At 41.5% G+C, this 22,658-nt stretch overlaps 2 protein-coding genes across 4 annotated transcripts in view; one reads left to right on the forward strand and one right to left on the reverse strand.

The window, feature by feature from the left end:
* The window catches only part of LOC134226093 (tumor necrosis factor alpha-induced protein 8-like protein), a 94,733-nt gene that overhangs the window by 17,843 nt on the left and 54,232 nt on the right, over positions 1-22,658 (forward strand). The window lies entirely within an intron of this gene.
* LOC134221455 (uncharacterized protein K02A2.6-like) lies at positions 6,426-18,817 on the reverse strand. Its single transcript, XM_062700645.1, has 3 exons — positions 18,677-18,817; positions 7,728-8,399; positions 6,426-7,655 (listed from the first exon to the last, which is right to left on the reverse strand). The coding sequence occupies exons 1-3, from the start codon at positions 18,815-18,817 to the stop codon at positions 6,426-6,428; spliced, it is 2,043 nt and encodes a 680-aa protein (XP_062556629.1).

Here is a 22,658-nt window from a genome sequence, read left to right on the forward strand (position 1 = left end):
CAGCAATCTTAGAACGCTCAGAAATAGGTTACGTAAATGTCCAAAACGCTATTTCAAGCACCGGTCCGATGAAAATCCCCTTGTACTTGACAGCATAATCGAATATGACATAAATCTGCCTATTATAACTGTCTCAGTCGATGAAGTTTGTAAGCGGCTCTCTAAGTTGGACTCCACCAAAGGTCCAGGTCCCGACGGATTATCACCTCTTTTCTTGAAGCAATGCGCTGGAGCTCTTGCACTGCCGGCATCAATTATCTTTAACCGATCCTTGTCTAGCGAAGAATTTCCCGAACTATGGAAACTGGCTAAAATCATACCAATTCATAAGGCGGGAGGCTTCAACAACGCCGAAAACTACCGCGGTATTTCGATACTGAGCTGTTTGTCGAAAGTTATTGAATGTGTTGTCCGTGACACTTTGTAGGAAGCTTGATATCCTGCCTGGCTGCAATCATACTTGACTTCTCGGCTTGCATTTGTTAAACTCATGGCTATAAGTCAACGCGATTTAGTATTCCCTCTGGTGTTCCTCAAGGTAGCCACCTCGGGCCTCTCCTGTATGTGTTATTCATAAATGATTTGTGTTCACTGATCGAATTGGATAAGTTGCTGTACGCAGACGACTTGAAAATTTTCCGAACAATTCTCTGGCATTTGGATTGCTTGATATTACAGCGCGACTTGGACAATCTGAATATGTGGTGTCAAGCGAACGGAATGAGTGTCAAGCTGGCAAATGTAAAACAATAACGTTCACTCGCTCACGATCTGCTTTCCGTCACGACTACGTAGTGGCTATGTATTCTCATCGACAGCAAAGTTGACTTCAACGAACACATTGCCGTTACCGCATCAAAGGCCTTTGCATTGCTTGGATATCTGCGTAGAGTTACCAAATCGTTCACTGATGTCTATGCTCTAAAATCTACTGTGCAATAGTTAGGAGTGTGCTAGAGTATGCAGTTGTAGTTTGGGCTCCGTATCATCAGGTACAATCCGACCGAATTGAACGAGTGCAACGATCGTTTGTGCGTTACGCCTTGAGATTCCTGCAGTGGAATAATCGGAATAGGCTACCTCCGTATGAAAACTGCTGCAAGCTAATCGGTCTCAGCACGCTGGGCTCTACTGGGCTCTAGACGAGTTCTTCTACAGAAAATGTTTTGTTTTAATCTATTGTCAAGTGAATTTCCACACTCCACGCTTCGCAACCAAGCTCTACTATATATTCCGACACATCGCACCTTTTGTATGGTCACAATAGTTCCCTACTCAGGTGTTGTAGACTCTTCAACGAGGTTGATAATATCTTCGATTTTAATATTTCCAAAACGATCTTAGAAAATATCGCAACTATTGGAACATTGCACCAATAATTGAAGGATTCATTTTAGGTGATAATGACGGGAGCTTCTGCTATTGGAATACCTTTTAATCAAAATACAAATTTAGAGCTTTCGGATGCAATGTATAGTAATGTAAAGTTTTTGTGCAAGCGAACAAATAATGGTAGAACGTGCTTAGTTCCTCCACTATTGGGTCTTTTACCCTATCCATGCGAGTAAGTCGAAGTTCTGGAAGTTCATTTGACGGTACTTACTCTCAATGTTTATTTGAGAAACGAAGCTTTAATTTTTTTTTTCTCCTAAAATACAAAATTCTCTTCAGCAGGACAGGACTGCCTATGCCCTGGCACCGTAAATATGAACACTGCTACGAGCTGTCGCCGTCATAAAAAGAACGGGAAAGAAGATGTCACAGATGTTGTGTAGTAAACGGAACGATTGTTGATTGTGAAAAGCACGTTCCTTTGACTTTCATCGTAAGGATCTAAGTTGAATCATGCACTTGCTATGATCGCTTTTCATTCCTATCGATGTAGAATTTTACATTCATATGTGACTGACATGCGACCATGGTCACGTAGGAGGCATTTCAGACACCGTAGCCGGAGGGACCAATGCACGCTTGTAATGTGAGTCAGGGGGTTAACGTCGGGTTCGTAAGCGGAAGCACTGTGTTCCCTGTATCGACCTATCCTTCCCGACTGCTACATATGTGCACCACACACCCCTAATAATAAATGATGTGATGTGCCGTGGCAAGACCGCCAGAATTGCAGCTGTTGCTGTGAGAGACCTTGATCGGGGTGTTTTTTTTTTTCTTTTTGGCGGTGGCGTGTCCTTGCGCTTGTTCTGCTGAAAAAGAAGAAATGCAAGAGAAGAATAATGTCTTTCACACAGCGAAAGCCGTTAAGAGGGCTGATAGAGAGAGTACTTTAGAGGCGCATAACAAATGCGTGTAGTACGTCGTTATAGATGAACGTTTGCCTATACTTCTATACATATATTATGAACAAATGAATGCAAAGATACCCGAGAGGCAGTCACGGAAGTGGCATAAATGGATTACTTTAGCTTTAGGTACAAGTGATTAACGATTATAACTGAGAAAAATCATGATGAATTTTAAGTGTTACTATAAACTGGTGCTTTAAATTCTAATATCATATTCCGCTTTGCCACATAAATATAAGTTCATTCATATTGATTCAATGCTTCGAACTTGACTTTGCAAAATTAAAAACCTAAGCAATGTGCATTGATTCGCTGAAAACACGATCAAACTTTCCCTATTTCCGTATACATCATGCAATGCGATATTTGTTTGAAAACTATTCCTATTCAACTAATTTGGCAAGCTCGAATTAGGAAAATAATTGGCTCTGGTTTTTTCTTCTTCTCTCTTCGGAAAAAACTATAAGACCAGAGGTTGTTTTTATTCAAAATGACCAACTTTGGAGGGCTGTATCTCGGCTTTTAGTTGGCCAATCGAGCTGAAATTTTGGCTGCCCGGGGGAATTTACCTGAATTTTTGTTATGGTTCATTTTATCTTACATGTTAGTGACAAATGTTTGAGTGAAATTGAGTAATGTTCCATTCCTGAATGTTCTGTGTTTGGGCCTGAAGATAGGCAAATAAAATTATAAATAGAGAAATTCCCAGACACAGACTTTATATTACTGGTGTTACATGGCACAACATTATCGAGGTGCCCAAATAGGATCTGAATCCTGAACCAAATTGAGCTATGTATATAACGGCCTGGCTGTTGTAGACAAAATGCAAAACGCAATAAAAACACATTTGCGGGATTTGACTATGTGTTTTTCGTTTACCATCTTTCGTTATCGTTACCGTTACCGTTAGCAATGCTCGAAGTTCCATCGTTGTATGGAGTATTTGTTTGAGATTGCGTAATTTAAGTTAGCCTCTTCAACACCTTTCCTCCAATCAAATGGACGAAATTTTTGTGGATGCTTTTAGACCATCGACAAAAATTTCGTTCCCGTTGGTTGAAGGTTGTGTTACGGTTCATTTTATCTTACATGTTAGTGACAAATGTTTGAGTGAAGTTGTGTAATGTTCCATTCCTGAATGTTCTGTGTTTGGGCCTGAGGATAGGCAATTAAAATTATAAATAGAGAAATTCTCAGACACAGACTTGATATTGCTGGTGCCACATGGCACAAAATCATTGGGGGTGCCCAAATAGGATCTGAATCCTAAACAAAATTGAGCTATGTATATAACGGCCGGGATACGAGCAACCTTAGGGAAGATCGGGTAACCAACCCCGGTGGGAATTATGGTCGAATGCTGACAGGGAAGGGGGGGGTTTGCTCCTCTCCGGAGGTGCAAATCTTATTGAGCGTCTGTTCTCCATGTCAGGATCGGCTCACAACAGCGTCTGTTCTCCATGTTAGGGGCGGCTGATCATCGTCCGAGTGTCAGCGAGGGACTCTAAGTGAAACTGTGCACCATGGTCCACCGGAAATAAGGAGGAATGGTCCTCCGGAAATTTAGGGGGTTTGGTGTCAGGCCCTGCAAGCCAGCCTTTAAAAAATCTTAAGCAACGAACAATCAACAGGAGAGTACGGACCGGTGTACGGGGGAGGTTTCCTTTTATTTTCGGTCGTGGAAGCCACGTGATAAAATAAGTAAAACACTTTCACTGAATACGATATTCACGGCACACGCGAACGATCCGCACTCTTTGGTTGTCACACTACTTCTGTCTTTTATCTCCGACAGTACCGATCGTCTCACCGAGTACATTCGTCGCCCGTGGTGTCGTTTAACGGGACAAGGTATTTTGACAACAAGGTTTATACATTTCATCAGGACCCTACATCCCACCCTTTCTTTATTGAGAACAAACATTCCATCAACATTAGTACATTACATAATCTTTGAGTAATTTTGATTCCGATCTTACTCTTTTCGATGCCTTAGATCTCAGTCCTTCTGAATCACTCTTCTTCTGCCTTGGTGCATTCAACTCTTCTGTCTGTTGACTGGATGACGCGGAACCTTGCATAATGGGCGCAGGTACGACTTTCAAATGAGATGCACTTCTTCTATATACTCTTTACCTGATTCTGTTGAACGAATTACTGTTTCATTACCCCGTTTCCTAACTACCTTAAATTCTTCCGGAGCAAATTCTGAACTCAATTTATTGTCCTTTCTCATTCGCTTTGCAAGCACATGATCACCTTCTTGGATATTACTAAACTTCGCCTTTCGTCGGTTGTCCGCATACACTTTTCCCTTTTCTTTTTCTAGTTTGTCTCTATCCCTAATCTCTTCTGAACATATAGCTGTGGTGGGAACCTGTGGTAACTTGGTTCGCATTTTCCTTCCGAACATCAGTTCTGCTGGCGGTTTTCCAGTCGTTGTGTGACTTGATGAGTGATACATCATCAGGTATCGGCGTAGCTCCAGCCTCCAATCCTGACCGAGCTCTTGAGATATACGCAGGCGCTTCAGAATGGATCGATTTTGTCGCTCCACCTCCCCATTCATCTGTGGCCAGTAAGGAATGGTGCTCTCCAGATGAATACCATACTCATCGCAAAAATTACGGAACTCTTCTGAGGTAAACTGCGGTCCGTTGTCTGCTCGGAGGACTTCCGGAACCCCATAACGAGAGAAGATCGTCAACAACTCTTGAATTGTAGCTGATGTAGATATCACTTCCATTTCCACTACCTCAAGATATCTGCTGTAGTAATCTATGCAAACCAACAAGTATTCTCCATTCGGCAATGGACCCAGGAAATCTATAGCAACTTGCTCCCAAACGCGAGATGGGAGCTCCTTCCTCATCATTGGCTCCGGTGCATTAGGTGCTGACACCAAAGTACATCCTCTACATGCTTTCACGAATTGCTCAACGTTCAAATCCATTTTAGGCCACCAAACATTACCTCGAAGAAGTGTTTTCATGATTCTCACACCCGGGTGACCTTCATGGGCTAGCTCCAAAGTTCGTTGACGTAGACTATTGGGAATTACGATTCTGTCACCCCGCAAGAGAACATCATTTACCAAGCACAATTCTGTTGAAATAACTTTGTATTGCAGTGGTAAGTTTTCAACCATTCCTGAATTCAATGCTTCAGAAATTTCATTTATTTCGGGGTCATTACGACTCATGTTCTGAATCTCTTCCCATTTAAGAGCAACTGTGCTCGCGGCGGATATAACAATTTCGTTTACTACCAATTCTTCTGTTTCATCGAAAGGTATTGGCTCGAATGTCGATAAACGAGAGAAAACATCGGCAATATTGGAATGTCCTGAAATATGCACTATTTTGTATTGGAAACTTTGGAGACGTAATACCCATCGCTCGATTCGTGCGCATGGGCGAGATACAGGATTGAAGAGAAAGGTCAAAGCTTTACAGTCCGTCAGCAGGTTGAACTCTCTGCCAATCAAATAGCTTTGGAATCTTTCCACGCTCCAAACAAGTGCCAACGCTTCTTTCTCTGTTTGAGAATACCTTCTTTCAGTATTTGTCAGGGATTTTGAAGCAAAACAGATGGTCCGCGAGTTTCCAAATGCATCTGTTTGAATTAGAACGCCTCCAAGAGCATGTGGACTGGCGTCGGCAAAGACGGATGTTTTATCTTCTATTCTATAAAATCCTAGCCGTTGTGCATCCGCAAGACTTTGCTTTACAGCACGAAAAGATGATTCTTCTTTTTCACCCCAATGAAACCTTACACCTTTCTGGGTCAATCGCCTGAGAGGCTCGTCCATGGCGGCCAAATTAGGAATAAATTTTCCCATGTAATTTGCAAGTCCTAAGAAACTTCTAACTTCGCTTTCATTGTGTGGTTGACGAAACGACGTAATCGCGTCACGTTTCGAATCCGAAGGCATGATACCTTGAGGGTTGATATCATATCCGAGAAATTCAAAACTCGTTACCCGTATCTTGCACTTCTCCCAATTGAGAATAACACCTTTCTCCTCAAATCTATCAAGAACCTAGAACAATATTAGTTTAAATGAAACAGCAAATAAATATTTTCGTTAGTTGAAATATTCAATGTTTATTTATTCCCATTTTAATAGTATACCTTCTTCAGTCTCAAATCATGTTCTTCAACCGAGCTACCTTCAACACCCACATCATCCATATACCAGTAGGTACCCTCGCAATCGGCCAGCATCTCATCCATCTTGCGTTGGAATATTTCTGGAGGTGATACGAGGCCAAAGGGTAGCCGTTTGAATCGATACAGCCCACGATGTGTGATGAATGTTACGATGTCCCTTGATTCTTCCTCCAACTCCAGAAGGAAAAACGCATCTTTGATGTCTAAAATGCTCCATACTTTTCCTTTACCAACTTTCGCAAGAATGTCATCCACAACAGGCATCGGATGTCTTTCTCGAACAACTGCTTGGTTTACTCTACGTAAATCAATACACAGCCTAATATTACCATTCGCCTTGTTTGCCACCACAAGCGGCGACACCCAGGATGCTGGGCCTACTTTTGGTTCAATAATATCTCTGCGAAGCAGTTCCTCTAATTTTTGGTTAACCGCTCCCTCCAAAGGAATTGGGATTCGTCTCAACGATTGAAATACCGGAGTAATTGTCGGATCCATAGAAATGCGTATTTTTGTATCTTTTATCTTGGAGAATGGACAATGTGTATTTCCATCATCTACAACTCGGTTTATGCCCAAACCAATTTTCAGGATACCGAGCTGTTTTGAGGTCATATCACCCAACAGGTTACGCTGGCCATTAGCAATAACTAGGAACTCAGCTTCAACCGAACGTTTCCCGATCTCGATCACAGCTTGAAAACTTCCCAGTACAGTGAGAGGCGTATTCGATGCGTACGCTCTTATGATTTTACTGCTGCCGGATTCGCACTTCGATACCGCAACCTGTTGCGCCTTAAGCTTCTGCCAAGCCTCCGAAGTTATCAAATTAACATCTGAACCTGAATCGATGAACATGTCCATTTTCGCGCCACCAATAGTAAAATTGAGTACATTGGCATCGTTTCCAGTGTAGAACGTGTAATACACTTTCCTTTCAGCTGCAGTACGGCAAGGCATCGGCTGCGGTGTCGGCTGAAGGACTGGCTCATGTATCGGCTGCATCGTATCTTCAGTATCTTCTTGCTTTTCCTCAACAATGTGAACCTTTTTCGTAGGACCCCAGGAATGTGGATCAGATGGACGTTTACGACAAACAATCTCAAAATGTCCAGGTTTCTTGCACCGCCGACAACTCTGATCTTTCGCCGGGCACATTGGTGATTTTGACATGTGACCCTGACGACCGCAAGAGAAACAAATCCTTATATCCTTGCTCATGATAGAGGCACCTGTCTGAAAACGACTTACGATTCTGTCCTCCCTACGTTCCTTCCTTGTTCTCAACTCCTTCTGTACCTTGAAAACTTCACTGGATCCTGGTTCACCGTTGCCTTTACCTGTCTTCAACTCTTGCTCCTGAATTCGAACACTCTCGAGTGACTCTCCAAGTACTTCAATGTCATACAACGATTGATCCTTCTCAAGAATTTTACGCCTCAACTCCTGAGAACTCCAGCCTTCAACGATAACGTCAATCATCATAATTTCTTCCATAACGCTTCTAACATCCTGAGAATATTTCTCCAGCCCACATTCCCTTAGTTGCTGACGTAAACGTAAAATATAATGCGAAAAACGTTCGTTGGATCCTTGTTTCATACTTCGAAGTCTGTGTCTTTCGAGCACATCCTGTTTGCGCGGTTTGAAATATGCGTCCAATCGATCCACTGCAACATCATACCAACGCTTCTCCAACAAGACCAATGGAAAATCTTCGGTCCCCTCCAAAGTATTGAAAACTCTTTGAAGTTGAGGTCCGCCCAGATATAGCATTTTTGAGCGCATCATTTTTTGATCTGTTACTTGGTACGATTCAAAATAATACTCCAACGAGCTTCTCCATTCTTGCCACTCCTTGGCAAGCTTCCCACCCTCAATTTGCTCACATCTGAACATCGGGAGCGGCCGGCTTTCTTCCATCTAAAAGACAAAAGAAAACACGGAGTCCACATTATAGTTAACTAATTATTTAACTGATATGATGTGCAGTTTTCCGCACTCTATAAAATGCATATAAAAACCCCACTGAATTAATTTCTTCACTCGTTCCTTCATTGATCATTTATCATTACTTAATTGAAATCATCTGATCATAGAGCAATCCCACATTGTCATAACTATTCAAATTATTCAGGTAATTGAATAGGAAATTTATATATTTCCTCTAATGCCTTTCTACAAAGAGAAGTGAATTAATTTCGAGACTCTGTGGCACAAGCAATTACTGCAAACAGACAGTCAACTATTAATTGTTATCTATTTTACACCATGTCAAAGGAATACCTATCATCCAATCATGTGTTTCTTTTATTCATATCATCAGACTATTTGTTTTAACCGCTTCTTTACTACACCACAACATTTTCAATTTATTTATTTTGATTCTTTTTATTTTCTTTAAACAACAGTATTCAATGCAAATGCAACTGGGCACCCTGCCTCAGTGTTCATCGAGGTGTTCATCCATAGGGTTCCATACACTGATCGATTCTTTTATCATCCAGGCCCCCTGACGCTGGTCGCTTCGATGTGTATTCTTTTTTTCTTTGCAACCCTTGCACTAGAATTTGCTTCATCCGGGCTCCCTACCACGGATTTCTTCCAGGCCCCCTGACACTAGAAGCTTCAACATGTACTTTGTTTTTTTTTCTTCTTCTTCCAGGCCCCCGGCACAGGAAGCTTCAACCGGGCACCCTACCACGGCTTCATGTTTCCTATCTCTTTGAAAATTTAATACTTCTCTATTGAGATATCCACAATATTTGCAGGCCCCCTTGGCACTGAAATATTCAACCGGGCACCCTACCACGGATTTTTTTTTCTCATAACATGCAATTCACCATTATCACAATTCTTAATACTTAAACATTCGTTTCAACAGGTTTCAACTGGGCCCCGTGCCACAGTTCACGTTGTTTCCATAGCAATTCATTCATACGTTTGAACAAAAGTTTTCTGCTGCATGCGCCGCTCGAAGCACTAGCCTTCATCACTGGGCGCTCCCCCAACAATTTTTTCGTAGCTTAACAGAAATGTTCTCTATATTTTATCGTTCAAATCCGTAAGAACAAAGATTAAAAGAAAACTACCTTTACATTTTTTTTTGTACAGTAATTCAAAACATTTCCAACATGGCTGACAATGGGTAGACAGGAAAAAAACCGCAATCAGCCATTTTCTTTTTTTTTTCAGCAATTTCCACTCTTTTACATATATAAAAATTTACCTTATCGCTTTTTCTTCCTCGTCGCCAAATGTACGGGGGAGGTTTCCTTTTATTTTCGGTCGTGGAAGCCACGTGATAAAATAAGTAAAACACTTTCACTGAATACGATATTCACGGCACACGCGAACGATCCGCACTCTTTGGTTGTCACACTACTTCTGTCTTTTATCTCCGACAGTACCGATCGTCTCACCGAGTACATTCGTCGCCCGTGGTGTCGTTTAACGGGACAAGGTATTTTGACAACAAGGTTTATACATTTCATCAGGACCCTACAACCGGAACCATCGGCGAAGACCACTGCGACGAAAAGGGACTAGCGATTGGAAACTCGGTTCGTGGAACTGCAAATCTCTCAACTTCATCGGGAGCACACGCATACTCGCCGATGTGCTCAAGGACCGTGGATTCGGCATCGTAGCGCTGCAGGAGGTTTGTTGGAAGGGATCAATGGTGCGAACGTTTAGAGGTAATCATACCATCTACCAGAGCTGCGGCAACACACATGAGCTAGGAACAGCTTTCATAGTGATGGCCGATATGCAAAGGCGCGTGATCGGGTGGTGGCCGATCAATGAAAGAATGTGCAGGTTGAGGATCAAAGGCCGGTTCTTCAACTTCAGCATAATCAACGTCCATAGCCCACACTCCGGAAGCACTGATGATGATAAGGACGCATTCTACGCGCAGCTGGAACGTGAGTACGACAGCTGCCCAAGCCACGACGTCAAAATCATCATAGGAGATTTGAACGCTCAGGTTGGCCAAGAGGAGGAGTTTAGACCGACTATTGGAAAGTTCAGCGCTCACCGGCTGACGAACGAAAACGGCCTACGACTAATTGATTTCGCCGCCTCCAAGAATATGGCCATTCGTAGCACCTACTTCCAACACAGCCTCCCGTATCGGTACACCTGGAGATCACCACTGCAGACAAAATCACAAATCGACCACGTTCTGATTGATGGACGGCACTTCTCCGACATTATCGACGTCAGGACATATCGTGGCGCTAACATCGACTCTGACCACTATCTGGTAATGGTTAAACTGCGCCCAAAACTATCCGTCATCAACAATGTTCGGTACCGACGACCGCCGCGGTACGACCTAGAGCGACTGAAGCAACCTGATGTCGCCACTGCATACGCGCAGCATCTCGAGGCAGCGTTGCCGGAAGATGGTGAGCTCGATGGGGCCCCTATTGAGGACTGTTGGAGTACAGTTAAAGCAGCCATTATTGGTTCGACGAAGAGTGCAGACAGATTCTGGAGGAGAAGGACGCAGCGCGGGCGGTCGCGCTGCAGCAAGGTACCCGGCAGAACGTGGAACGTTATAGACGGAAGCGGAGACAGCAGACCCGCCTTTTTCAGGAGAAGAAACGCCGCCTGGAAGAAGCGGAGTGCGATGAGATGGAACAGCTGTGCCGTTCTCAAGATACACGCAAGTTCTATCAGATCCAGATCTTTACTGTACGGCAAATCCTTCAAAAATGCCGTGAATACCAGGTCCCAACGCACCATCTGTTCGTTGATTTCAAGGCGGCATACGACAGTATAGACCGCGTAGAGCTATGGAAAATTATGGACGAGAACAGCTTCCCTGCGAAGCTTACCAGACTGATCAAAGCAACGGTGGATGGTGTGCAAAACTGTGTGAAGATTTCGGGCGAACACTCCAGTTCGTTCGAATCGCGCCGGGGACTAAGACAAGGTGATGGACTTTCGTGCCTGTTGTTCAACATTGCGCTAGAAGGTGTCATGCGGAGAGCCGGGTGTAACAGCCGGGGTACGATTTTCAATAGATCCAGTCAATTTATTTGCTTCGCGGATGACATGGACATTGTCGGCCGAACATTTGCAAAGGTGGCAGAACTGTACACCCGCCTGAAACGTGAAGCAACAAAAGTTGGACTGGTGGTAATGCGTCAAAGACAAAGTACATGCTTGTGGGCGGAACCGAGCGCGACAGGGCCCGCCTGGGAAGCAGTGTTACGATAGACGGGGATACCTTCGAGGTGGTCGAGGAATTCGTCTACCTCGGATCCTTGCTAACGGCTGACAACAACGTTAGTCGTGAAATACGAAGGCGCATCATCAGTGGAAGTCGGGCCTACTACGGGCTCCAGAAGAAACTGCGGTCGAAAAGATTCGCCACCGCACCAAATGTGTCATGTACAAGACGCTTATAAGACCGGTTGTCCTCTACGGACATGAAACATGGACAATGCTCGAGGAGGACTTGCAAGCACTCGGAGTATTCGAGAGACGGGTGGTTAGGACCATCTTTGGCGGTGTGCAAGAAGACGGTGTGTGGCGGCGAAGAATGAACCATGAGCTCGCCCAACTCTACGGCGAACCCAGTATCCAGAAGGTAGCTAAAGCCGGAAGGGTACGATGGGCAGGACATGTTGCAAGAATGCCGGACAGCAACCCTGCAAAGATGGTGTTCGCTTCCGATGCGGCAGGCACGAGACGGCGTGGAGCGCAGCGAGCGAGATGGGCAGACCAGGTGCAGAACGACCTGGCGAGCGTGGGGCGTATCCGAGGATGGAGAGATGCGGCCTCGAACCGTGTATTGCGGCGTCAAATTGTTGATTCAGTGTTATCTGTTTAGATGTTAACTAAATAAATGAATGAATGAATATAACGGCCTGGCTGTTGTAGACAAAATGTACAAACGGTACCCCTAGTTTTTATAATGAAAATTGAACTAAAGGCTCATATTTCAAAAAAACAAATCATCGGGTTACCGACGAAACACTTAAAACTTGGATCCTGGTTTTCGCAGAAAAATAAAAATGTTAGCGTCATTAGCCAGTACTGTGATATCACGATTTGTAGTGTTCCGTAATAATGTACAGTCCAGACAGTACAAATAATTACCCACTGAGAAAGACACAATCCCCGTGTTGAGACGTTCGGAAACGAATAAACCCGTTTCTATCAATAAAGACTGCGTAGCCGTAAAGTTAGATATAAAGTCGATCTTGCATCAATAGTTCCTGAAAGTGTTAGTCTTTCGCTGCAAGACCACGGTGGAGTCGGTTGGGTTCAATTCCCGATCTAGGTCAGGATTTTTTTTTTTTAAATATTCCTATGCATAAGAGTTTCATTTCAACGTGTTAGCCTTCATGCAACAATAATACAGGGTCCGGCTATTGAAGTGCTTCATTAGAATAAACAGATACATTGATCAAAACAAAAATATTTCATATATTTCATTCGATTTCACAAGAAAACATATCACTTTTTGAAAGTTCATGGGTAAAGGTCATCTTTTTTGTCCTTGAGTTAGACCACTCGTCGCAGACGATTGAGTAACGCATGGTACGAGTCCCGCGGCTGCTCTTATATTATTTTACCAGAGGTCACCAGATGTCGCTGCAGGACTTGCACAAAAAAACATGATGTTATAGAGCACCTGCGGCCTCCAACATACTACTGACAGTGAAATTCATAAGATTTTTGTCCGGTGAACTCGCTGGCCGCTCTCAGCTCGAAATGATCCCTGAAAACCCCTTAGCTGGGTTTTCTTCACTTTTTGAGCCGGCGTCTAATCCTGTCGTAAGACTTAACCCATGGTATCAAAATAAGGACGTGCCCAAAGTTCGGCGATGTTTTGTAGAACTAATTCCCACTACATATTTTGGATTTAATTACTTTTAATCACTTATGCAGTAGTTCAATTGCCGGACCCTGTAGATTGGCTTTGAAACAACGCAGTTAATAACCATAGAAGCGCCTAATAAACACTGAGATGCTATTCGAAAAACGCTTCAATGTGAATATAATGCCATAGAAAAATAAAATTAAACGTTTAAAAATCTTGGAAATTTTTTAAATAAGATTTTAATTAGTATCAGACAATATTTTGAAAATATAGGCCTGAGTGAAACTTTGGAATTCTAACGAAATTCTAGGAAATAAAAGGATATTACTAGGTGTTCATTTCTAACACATTTTTTCTGACATTTTTTTGTACTTCAAAATATGATAGAATTGTTGAATTTGATTGATCTTTTAAAAATTGCTGCTTGGGCTTTTAATTGATTATAATACTGCGTCGTACATTTTGAACCTTCAATAGCTCGGAAAATTATGCTGCATGTGACTGGATTCAAGAAAAGACCCGGATTGGGCTAGTCATTTTTTATGCCTAGAGAAGGGAGTATGTAGGGTAGGTATTTCGATTATTCATATTATTTTAATTTTTTTTGGAAATTTGACTACTTGGCAGTAAGTTCATAGGTTGACAGCTCGGGCCATAGTAAAATCAAGTTAGGGGTGTTCAATACGCGAAATTATTAGGTTTTTCGAAATTGATCCCGTGATTTTGGATTTAGGCTCAGTTTTCATAATAGATTCATAATATGTAATAATCTTAATACCCGTAAAAATACAATTACGAAGTAAAAATAATGAGTCAGCCAAATGGTAATAATGACAATTTGATAATAATTTACGTTGTAATTCTTGTTTAAAAATGTCCAAAGTAACCCCCGATTTTCAAAAGAAGCCATGCACGACGGTACTTGTTATGTGCAACTGTACATAATAACTATGTTAAGACTGATTTCAAAAATCGATTGAAGTAGCTCACCGCATGGACTGGACATGAATCCCACTTTGTTTATGCAAATAAGGGTACTTAAGGTATTGATGCCTATCGTCGCTCACCCAATATTTGGCAACTTAACGTAAAATTAACGGAATAGGCTGAAATAATACAGTCGTTAAGCATATTCGAAAAAGTTCCTAACATTAGTATTCTTTGCAATTTTAATACAACGTCCGTCATCACGCATTTTTGTCTCAGATACCCCCAGAGACCAGCAAAGGTACCCCCAGGGGTACATGTACCCCAGGTTGAGAACCGCTGGTCTAGAATAAAGGTAAAGAGGAAAGGTTGACAATGTATGGTTGATATGTATGGGACTTCCATCGATTGTTTTTCGGCGAGTAAAGACAGCACATTAATTTGCAAGACTGTCCAGACGTTTCGGTCGATTTACTGGCCTTCGACCATCTTCTGCAGACACTAAAAATCACATATAATATTGATAAACACATAGAATTTTACAAAATAATAACATACAATCTTTCGGTCACTTATTCACTAATAGACAGCCATTATTACTAATTATTGACACACACAAACAATGTACAATATTTACATTTTAACTGCCACTGGTATTTGTTCTATGTTTACTAATACACTGGATTCTGTTTTTACACGATTTACTTTTACTCAATTTTCTACTCAACCTAAATGTTTACCATATATTAATAATCATGTGATTTTTCTTTGATTTATTCTGCATTTTTTGAAACATGTTGCGAAGAGTTTTGTGACAAATTGAAGTCACACAATTAAAATCACGAAAGAAAAAAAACGTGTGAAGTAGCCTTGCGAGCAAAGGCGTAAGATTTCCAATCCGGAGATGGCGAGTTCGTTTCTCGGTCCATTCTAGGATGTTTTCGGGTGGGAAACATTCTCGACAGCCTGGGCTGGGCATAGTGTATCCATCCATCATCCACATTAGGCGCGAATATATTTGCTAGAGTGCCTCTCCATCTGTAGACAGAGAGATGGAATATGCCTTAGGGGCTGTCCATAAACTACGTAGACTCTTGAGGGGGGTGATTTATACAGCAGCTTTGGGCGAAGTTCACTTGTTGTGTTCACTTGTTCACTATCATGGATTTTTCCAGGAAATTCTTCTGTGTTGAGCCGGAAAATCCTCCAAAGTATTCTATAAAAACTTTATAAAATTAAAAAGTGTTATTTTTGCGTAACCTGCAAATGAAATTCTGCTATCCCTTATGAAACGCGACGCACTATAAGACATGGCATTAATCATTTTACACTCGTCAAATAAGTTTCAAAAAATAACTTTCACGTTAACTATGAATCCTTGCTTACTAACAAGAGCTCCTTCCCATTGACAATTGCAGAGATGCAGAGGTGTTCACAATGTTTAGCCACAATGAAATCATCCTAACTTTGTTTCCTTTCCCGTTAATCACGTGGGGGTTCTGTAGTTCGATGTGCTTCCAACGCGATGTTATTTTGGTAACTCTTCCAACAAACAATTTAAGCCGAAGAAGATCGAGTTTTAGCTGAAGAAGGCCATTTTTGATGGAAAAGGCGCTCTATTAGCTTACAATATTTGTTGGTCTGTGACTGTTAACTTCATTCTAATTTCGACGTTTATCCTCTCTCTCAATATAATTCCTCACTCAATAGTATCGATTGAATATCCAATAGGAATGAGTTTACTGTTTATTAGTATTAAATCCGCCATATCGCGTTTTCCTCCCAGGTACCCCTTGGAATCAGTGAATGTAAGCCTGGGGTACATGTATCCAAGGTTCGAAACTATGTTTCAAACTAAAAATGTGATGTTTTGTTGTGAGCCTATATTGCTGATGTATTCATTATTCTTATCGAATCAATAAACATTACGGAACACTTTTTTTTTGGAACCAACTTTTTTCACCCATTCATCCTCTGTGCGCTCTCCAGAGTTTTGCTTGCATGCGGTAATAATGAGGCCTGCTATGTTTCAACCCAAACAATAGGAAACTATGGTTACCGAATCGATTATTGTGGTTTCACATAAGACCGCGTGTCAGGACCACGTTTATGAACTTTCTGCGGCTAGGCACAACAGGACATCGTTTGCAACTGCTTCCATATCCATAGTGGAAAGGTCACGAATCTTTGGATTGCATATTTATTACTGTTTGCGGATGACACAATCTGCGACAGGAACAGATATTTAAGCTATTAGTACTATCTGATATTCATGTCAATGCCGCATCAGTCTGTTAGATGTATGAGTGAACATTACAAATATTTGGAGTGTACTCTGGGCTTTATTCTTGGTAACCTAAGTATTTCAGAACAGCTCGAATTAATTTAGTTTATTTTGATTGGAACAACTATGCAGAGTAGCATTTGGCTTTATTTCGCACATTTCAACAAAATTCGGGAAATATATAATGTACCACCATAACATGCTATGTACATTTTTTGTTATACATATAACAAATTGAGTTATATTGTAAGAGTATTGTAAGAGTAATAAATTTCAGACATATATTCAGCGGCCCAAATAACCTTCGTTCAACAATGACATGACAAAAATTTTCAAAAGCCTTAGGGTTGCCAATGCGGAGTTCGATTTTCGGTCCGGTCAAGGATGTTTTCGGGTGGACATAGTGTATCCACACACGATACATACTCATGCAATGGCTGGCATAGAGAAGCTTTCAATTAATTAATACTGAAAAAATGTTAATAGAATACTAAGTTGAAAAGCAGGCCAAGTTCCAGTTGGAATGTAGCGCCATTACAAAATATTTGTTGGGTTAGGATTTGCCTGTAGCTGTAGCCAACAATGAGACCAATGGTAGATCTTACCTCGGGACATAATACGTGGAGGTGCTTGTATGTACGATAATAGTTTTTAAAATATTAACTTGTTTGGATATTACTTACTTTAGTTTTCAGTGTATATTTAGGATATGTATATGATAATCCACGATGAAAACTAAGTGCCGTTCATAGAAATATGCACATATGTAGATTGTAGAGTAACTGTTCCTATTATTCATCAACAAAACAAAAACAAGGAAATGAAAAGCAGTTAAATTTGTTTCTTAAATTTATTATTTTTAAACAGTGCGTTTTCAATGTTGGCGTAAAGAATCCATGAAATAGGAAGTTTATTTCTTTCTTTCTTTCGAGATGAGATGAATTTATGACAACAGTGAGATGGAAATGGGAACGATTCCCCTCGGTAGCTGCACTTGTGACAGACTTGAGTAAAACCACTTGCTCGTAACCAACCACGGCCATTTAATCCAACTAATATGATGTTTCAAATTCTAGCCGCGAGTTTCTGTCTCTTCTTGCTTGATATGCAAAATGTGTGTTTGGCATCATTTATAAGCTATTTCAGGCGCAACTCGTGCATTAATTAATTCAACTCAATGGCCGTGGGGTAGAAATGAAGCATATTGAATGGGGACCATCAGCCGGCGCCGTACAGTTGGTACACATCTGGTCTTTGTTGTTTATGATTGAATATAGAAATGCAGCAGACACAAGCATTCCGAACAGAAAACATACTCCAACGACTATGCATTTCACCTCGTGGTCCACCTCGCTTCATGCACTATTCCCACAATTACAACTTGTTTAGTAGGAACTATGGGTTTTGTGTACTTTGAGGCATGTGAAGTAAAGAAATCGAAACGGGTTATTCTGAGTAGGGTTCTAATTTTAAGTTTTATCAAGAAGAGACGGTTCTCTCTTTACTCATGTCGATTTCCACAATTGGGACATAGCCGCCTCGCAGCTTAGTAGTTTCGCAGTTATTAACCATTTCGCACCATGAAAGTAGAACACTATCGAGAACACCAAGCAATCGTCCTGTGTGTTCATTCATTAATAGATCGATATTCTGCCACAAAATTATGCGCTAAGTTTGGGTTTCCAAACTAGCTGCAGCGATTCATCTCCGGAGTTACACCAAAAATTTTCCACAAATTCCGACAATTCAATTGTATAGTTTGTTGCTTAATGTTGCCTGAATCTGATGGAAAAAATATTTGTTTTATTTACCTGTTAGCACGATGATAAACTGTTATTTCATATTGATGATAAACAAAATTATTAGCATGCTCTATACGTATACAATGATATGTATCATGATTGATGTCATTCATAAGTCTTAGAATTTCACAACATCCAAAGTTCGCCGTTTTCATGACTCAGTTAAATTTCGAAGGCAGGAGCAAAGTAATGTTCAATTTAAAATAAGTTTTAGCTAAACATTTTTCTTCAATTTAGTACATTGGAAATTTCTAGATTTTGCTTCATTGATTCATGCCTACATGATGCTTGCCCACACGCTTCAAATCATCTGTTCAGGTTGCTTATCCATTGAGAAAAAAAAAACCAGTTCCAACAGAAGAGTATCCAGTTTGCCTGAACTGAAACTGGATCGCCATGTGTGCAAACGGAACCACTCTTTAATAGCGGAATGCGTGGAATGTTCTTTCACCGCATTCCCTGCATTTGCTTTGGCTGCAGCCGACATGTCCACACTGTCAATCAGTACCACCCAATCATAATCGTTGATTCGAAATAGTCACTGGTTCAGTCAAACGCGTCATGCCGTACATAATTTGGTTTAGAAGTTATTTGATCAAATTCTTATAAATACTGTACGGTCGGTTTCTACGCGGGTTATTCGTACCGTGTAACTTCCAAAACCCGTCTAAAGAAACACATATTGGAAACCGCGTAATTGTTTATTCAACTGATTCTACTGATTCCCTTTAGAATTAAAAATGTTCGGTCACATTGAGAGTTGACGTAAAGTCAATGTCAACTTCTCTCCACGTATAGCCTAGATAGCCGTGTGGTGTCAGCAGCCGGTTGTCCGGCCAAGAATAACGCTACGCATTGCCTGATTCAGTGGTAAAAATCCACCATACAGGTGACCCCTAATTCTTGGTGTTATGCGGCTTTATGCTTACCGTGCCTATGAATGAATGGTTAGGGGGGTCTAAAAAGAACCTAACCGCTAACGGAGCCTGTGAAGCACCAGGGCACCCTTCACAGTATTTAGCCCTTATTGCGCTAACCGGAGCTATGGCGTAGTTGACTTTTTGCTTTTCCGGAAAAATCGGCTACTCTTCTTCAATCTCAACTTGAGGTTAAATAAGGGTGGGATTATGAGTATGTTTTTATTTAGTTTTTCACAGTGTACTCTGTGTTTCGTCTTTGACGTTCTTAATACGATACCGACTTGGTTTCATCGTTGCTGTCCACATAAATGTTGAAGTTGTGGAGTGTATTATCGTAATTCCCAATGGCTACAGTTAGGATAGCTCAAATCAATCTTCAGCACAAAAGAACAGCAACGATTAAGACTTATGCAAAATGGCAAATCCCAAGTGGCTTTGGTGCAGGAACCCTATTTTTGCAAGGGTAGCTTCTACCTAGGTCTTAGTGAACCCTGTTTTTGCTGCTTTCAGTAATGAAATGGCAAACTCTCGATCAATGCCGCGTGCATGTGTACTTGTTAACAACGCTATCGTTGCTACACTTATCTCTGAACTAATAACCAGAAATGTATGTGCTGTCACAATTGATGCAACTGGCGGATCCCTCGTCAGGAAATACGTCTATTGTTCGGTTTATTTACCACATGATGAACCATCCCCTACGGATGCTTTCAAACAAGTTGTCAGTTATTGCACGTCAAAAGGCCTTCCGCTAATTGTCGCCAGTGATGCAAATGCTCATCACATCATCTGGGGTAGATCGGATATCAATCTGAGAGGCTCCAGCTTGATGGAATACTTAAGTAGTACCGAACTTTACTTAACATATGCAATTGCCCAACCTTTATGGTATCTAACAGAGCAGAAGTATTAGACATAACTCTCTGCTCCAATAGAATCAGTCACGAGTTGACGAATTGACATGTGTCAGATGAGGAATCCATATCTGACCATCGCTACATCTATTTTGATCAGTTGAATGTTTCTTCGCAGACCTTGCGTTTTAGAAATCCCCGTTCAACCAACTGGAATCTCTATACAGAGTTGCTCTCGACAAAATTTCATGGATATATACCATCCATTGAAACTCCCACCGACTTGGATGATGCCGTTGATACTACAACGTTGCATATCGTGGAAGCTTTTGAAGAAGCTTGTCCCTTGCGTTCTGTGAAAACCTCAAGAGGAACCCCGTGGTGGAACTCCGATTTGGCTAAGCTCAGGAAGCAGTGTAGAAGGAGTTTTGGAACAGACGCCATTCAGCAGGGACAGATTTTTTGTTGGCTCGCAAAGCTTACAAGAAGGCTCTACGATCTGCTGAACGATTCGGCTGGAAAAACCTTTGTGCAAATGTTTCCAATTTGAGTGAAGCCAGTCGATTGAATAAAATTCTTGCGAGATCCAAGGATTTCCAAGTTGGCAAAATTCGCAAGCCAAATGGCGACTACACTTCTTCTGACGAAGAAGCGTTAGAGCACTTATTTCATACACACTACCCTGGATGTGTAGATATAGCATCTTCGGATGTTCCTGATGTCTTTTCATGTAGTTATGGGTCTTGGGCTCAGGCTCGTAGAATCATAACTACTGAATCGACTCAATGGGCTCTTAATAGTTTTGCTCCTTACAAATCTCCAGGGGAAGATGGGATCTATCCCGTTCTTCTTCAGAAGGGTTTTGACCATATCAAACATGTTTTGAAAAAACTTTTAGTATGCAGTTTTGCTACTGGGTATATTCCCATATCCTGGCGGGATGTCACTGTAAAGTTTATCCAAAAGGAGGACGCGCTTCGTATGAAGAAGCAAAGAGTTTTAGACCCATCAGTCTAACCTCATTTCTTCTGAAATGCTTAGAACGCATTATCGATCATCACATTCGTATGGTGACTGTTTGGCAAACATGCCTCTTCATGTTAATCAACATGCTTATCAATCTGGAAAGCCCACCGTGACTCTTATATACAAGGTTGTCTACGACATTGAGAAAGCATTTGCTCAAAAGCAATCATGCTTGGGTGCGTTCTTAGATATTGAGGGTGCTTTTAACAACGTGTCTTTCGATGCAATATTGGAAGCCGCACGTTGTCATGGGCTACCTAATATAATTACCAAATGGATTCACCAGATGCTTAAAAACCGACATCTCTACTCGACATTACGTCAAGTAGCGATTAGGAAATTAAGTGTCTGTGGCTGCCCCCAAGGGGGAGTATTATCTCCCCTTTTGTGGAATCTCGTTGCAGATACGCTATTGAGATTACTCAATAATGGCGGTTTTCCTACCTATAGATTTGCCGACGACTATCTAATATTGATAGTTGGTTTGTGTTTACTACTTATTCGACCTGATGCAAAACGCTCTTCAGGCAGTCGAAAGTTGGTGTCGAATAAAATATCTATTGTACTTTTCACGGAAAAACGTAACCCTAATGGTATTCGCCCATTACATCTTTTGACTCTGAAATCAATGTAACGGATCAGGTAAAGTATGTGGGACTAATTCTTGATTCCAAGCTCTCCTGGACACCTAACATTGAGTTCAAAGTCAAAAAGGCGTGTATGGCTTTCGGCCAATGTCGACGAACTTTTGGTAAAACTTGGGGTCTTAAACCCAAATATATCAAATGGATTTACACAACAGTTGTACGACCAATTTTGGCTTATGGATGCCTTGTGTGGTGGCAAAAGGGTGAAGTGAGGATAATTCAGTCTAAATTAGGCCATCTTCAAAGGATGTGCCTAATGGCAATGACTGGTGCGTTCTCTTCGACTCCCACGGCTGCTCTCGAGGTTCTCTTCGACGTTGTCCCACTACACATACATCTCAAACAAGAAGCACTTTCTTGTACTTACCGATTATGGGTACTACTATTCTTCCATAGCTGGAAACGAATTGGCTGATGAGTTAGCTCGCACTGGAGCATCACAAGACTTTTTTGGTCCTGAGCCAGCTATTCCAATATCTAAGTGTTGGGTGAAGCGTTTGATTAGCTCTTGGGCTTCCACTCAGCACAAACGGTATTGGAGTAGTTTGGATTCATGTCGACAAACAAAATTGTATATCCCAGAGCCATCTCCAGTAGTAGCTAACTATTTAGCTAATCTGTCTAAACAGAATTGCAGTGTCTTAGTCAAGGCCTTGACAGGTCACTTCCGACTCAACTATCACATGGCAAATATTCAACGTGTTGAATATTTTGTCTGTAATGGTTGTGAATCCGGAACTTCTTATCATCTGATATGTAACTGCCCAGTTTATGCGCAACTGCGTTTCCAAATATTTGGTAAACACTTACTAAGTGAAATTGACTACAGAAACCTGAACCTTCAAAGTATTCTGTTGTTCATAACCCGTTGTGGTTAGGAG

Source organism: Armigeres subalbatus, chromosome 3 (genome assembly GCF_024139115.2).
Source record: "Armigeres subalbatus isolate Guangzhou_Male chromosome 3, GZ_Asu_2, whole genome shotgun sequence".
In the NCBI taxonomy this organism is placed as follows: Eukaryota; Metazoa; Arthropoda; class Insecta; order Diptera; family Culicidae; genus Armigeres; species Armigeres subalbatus.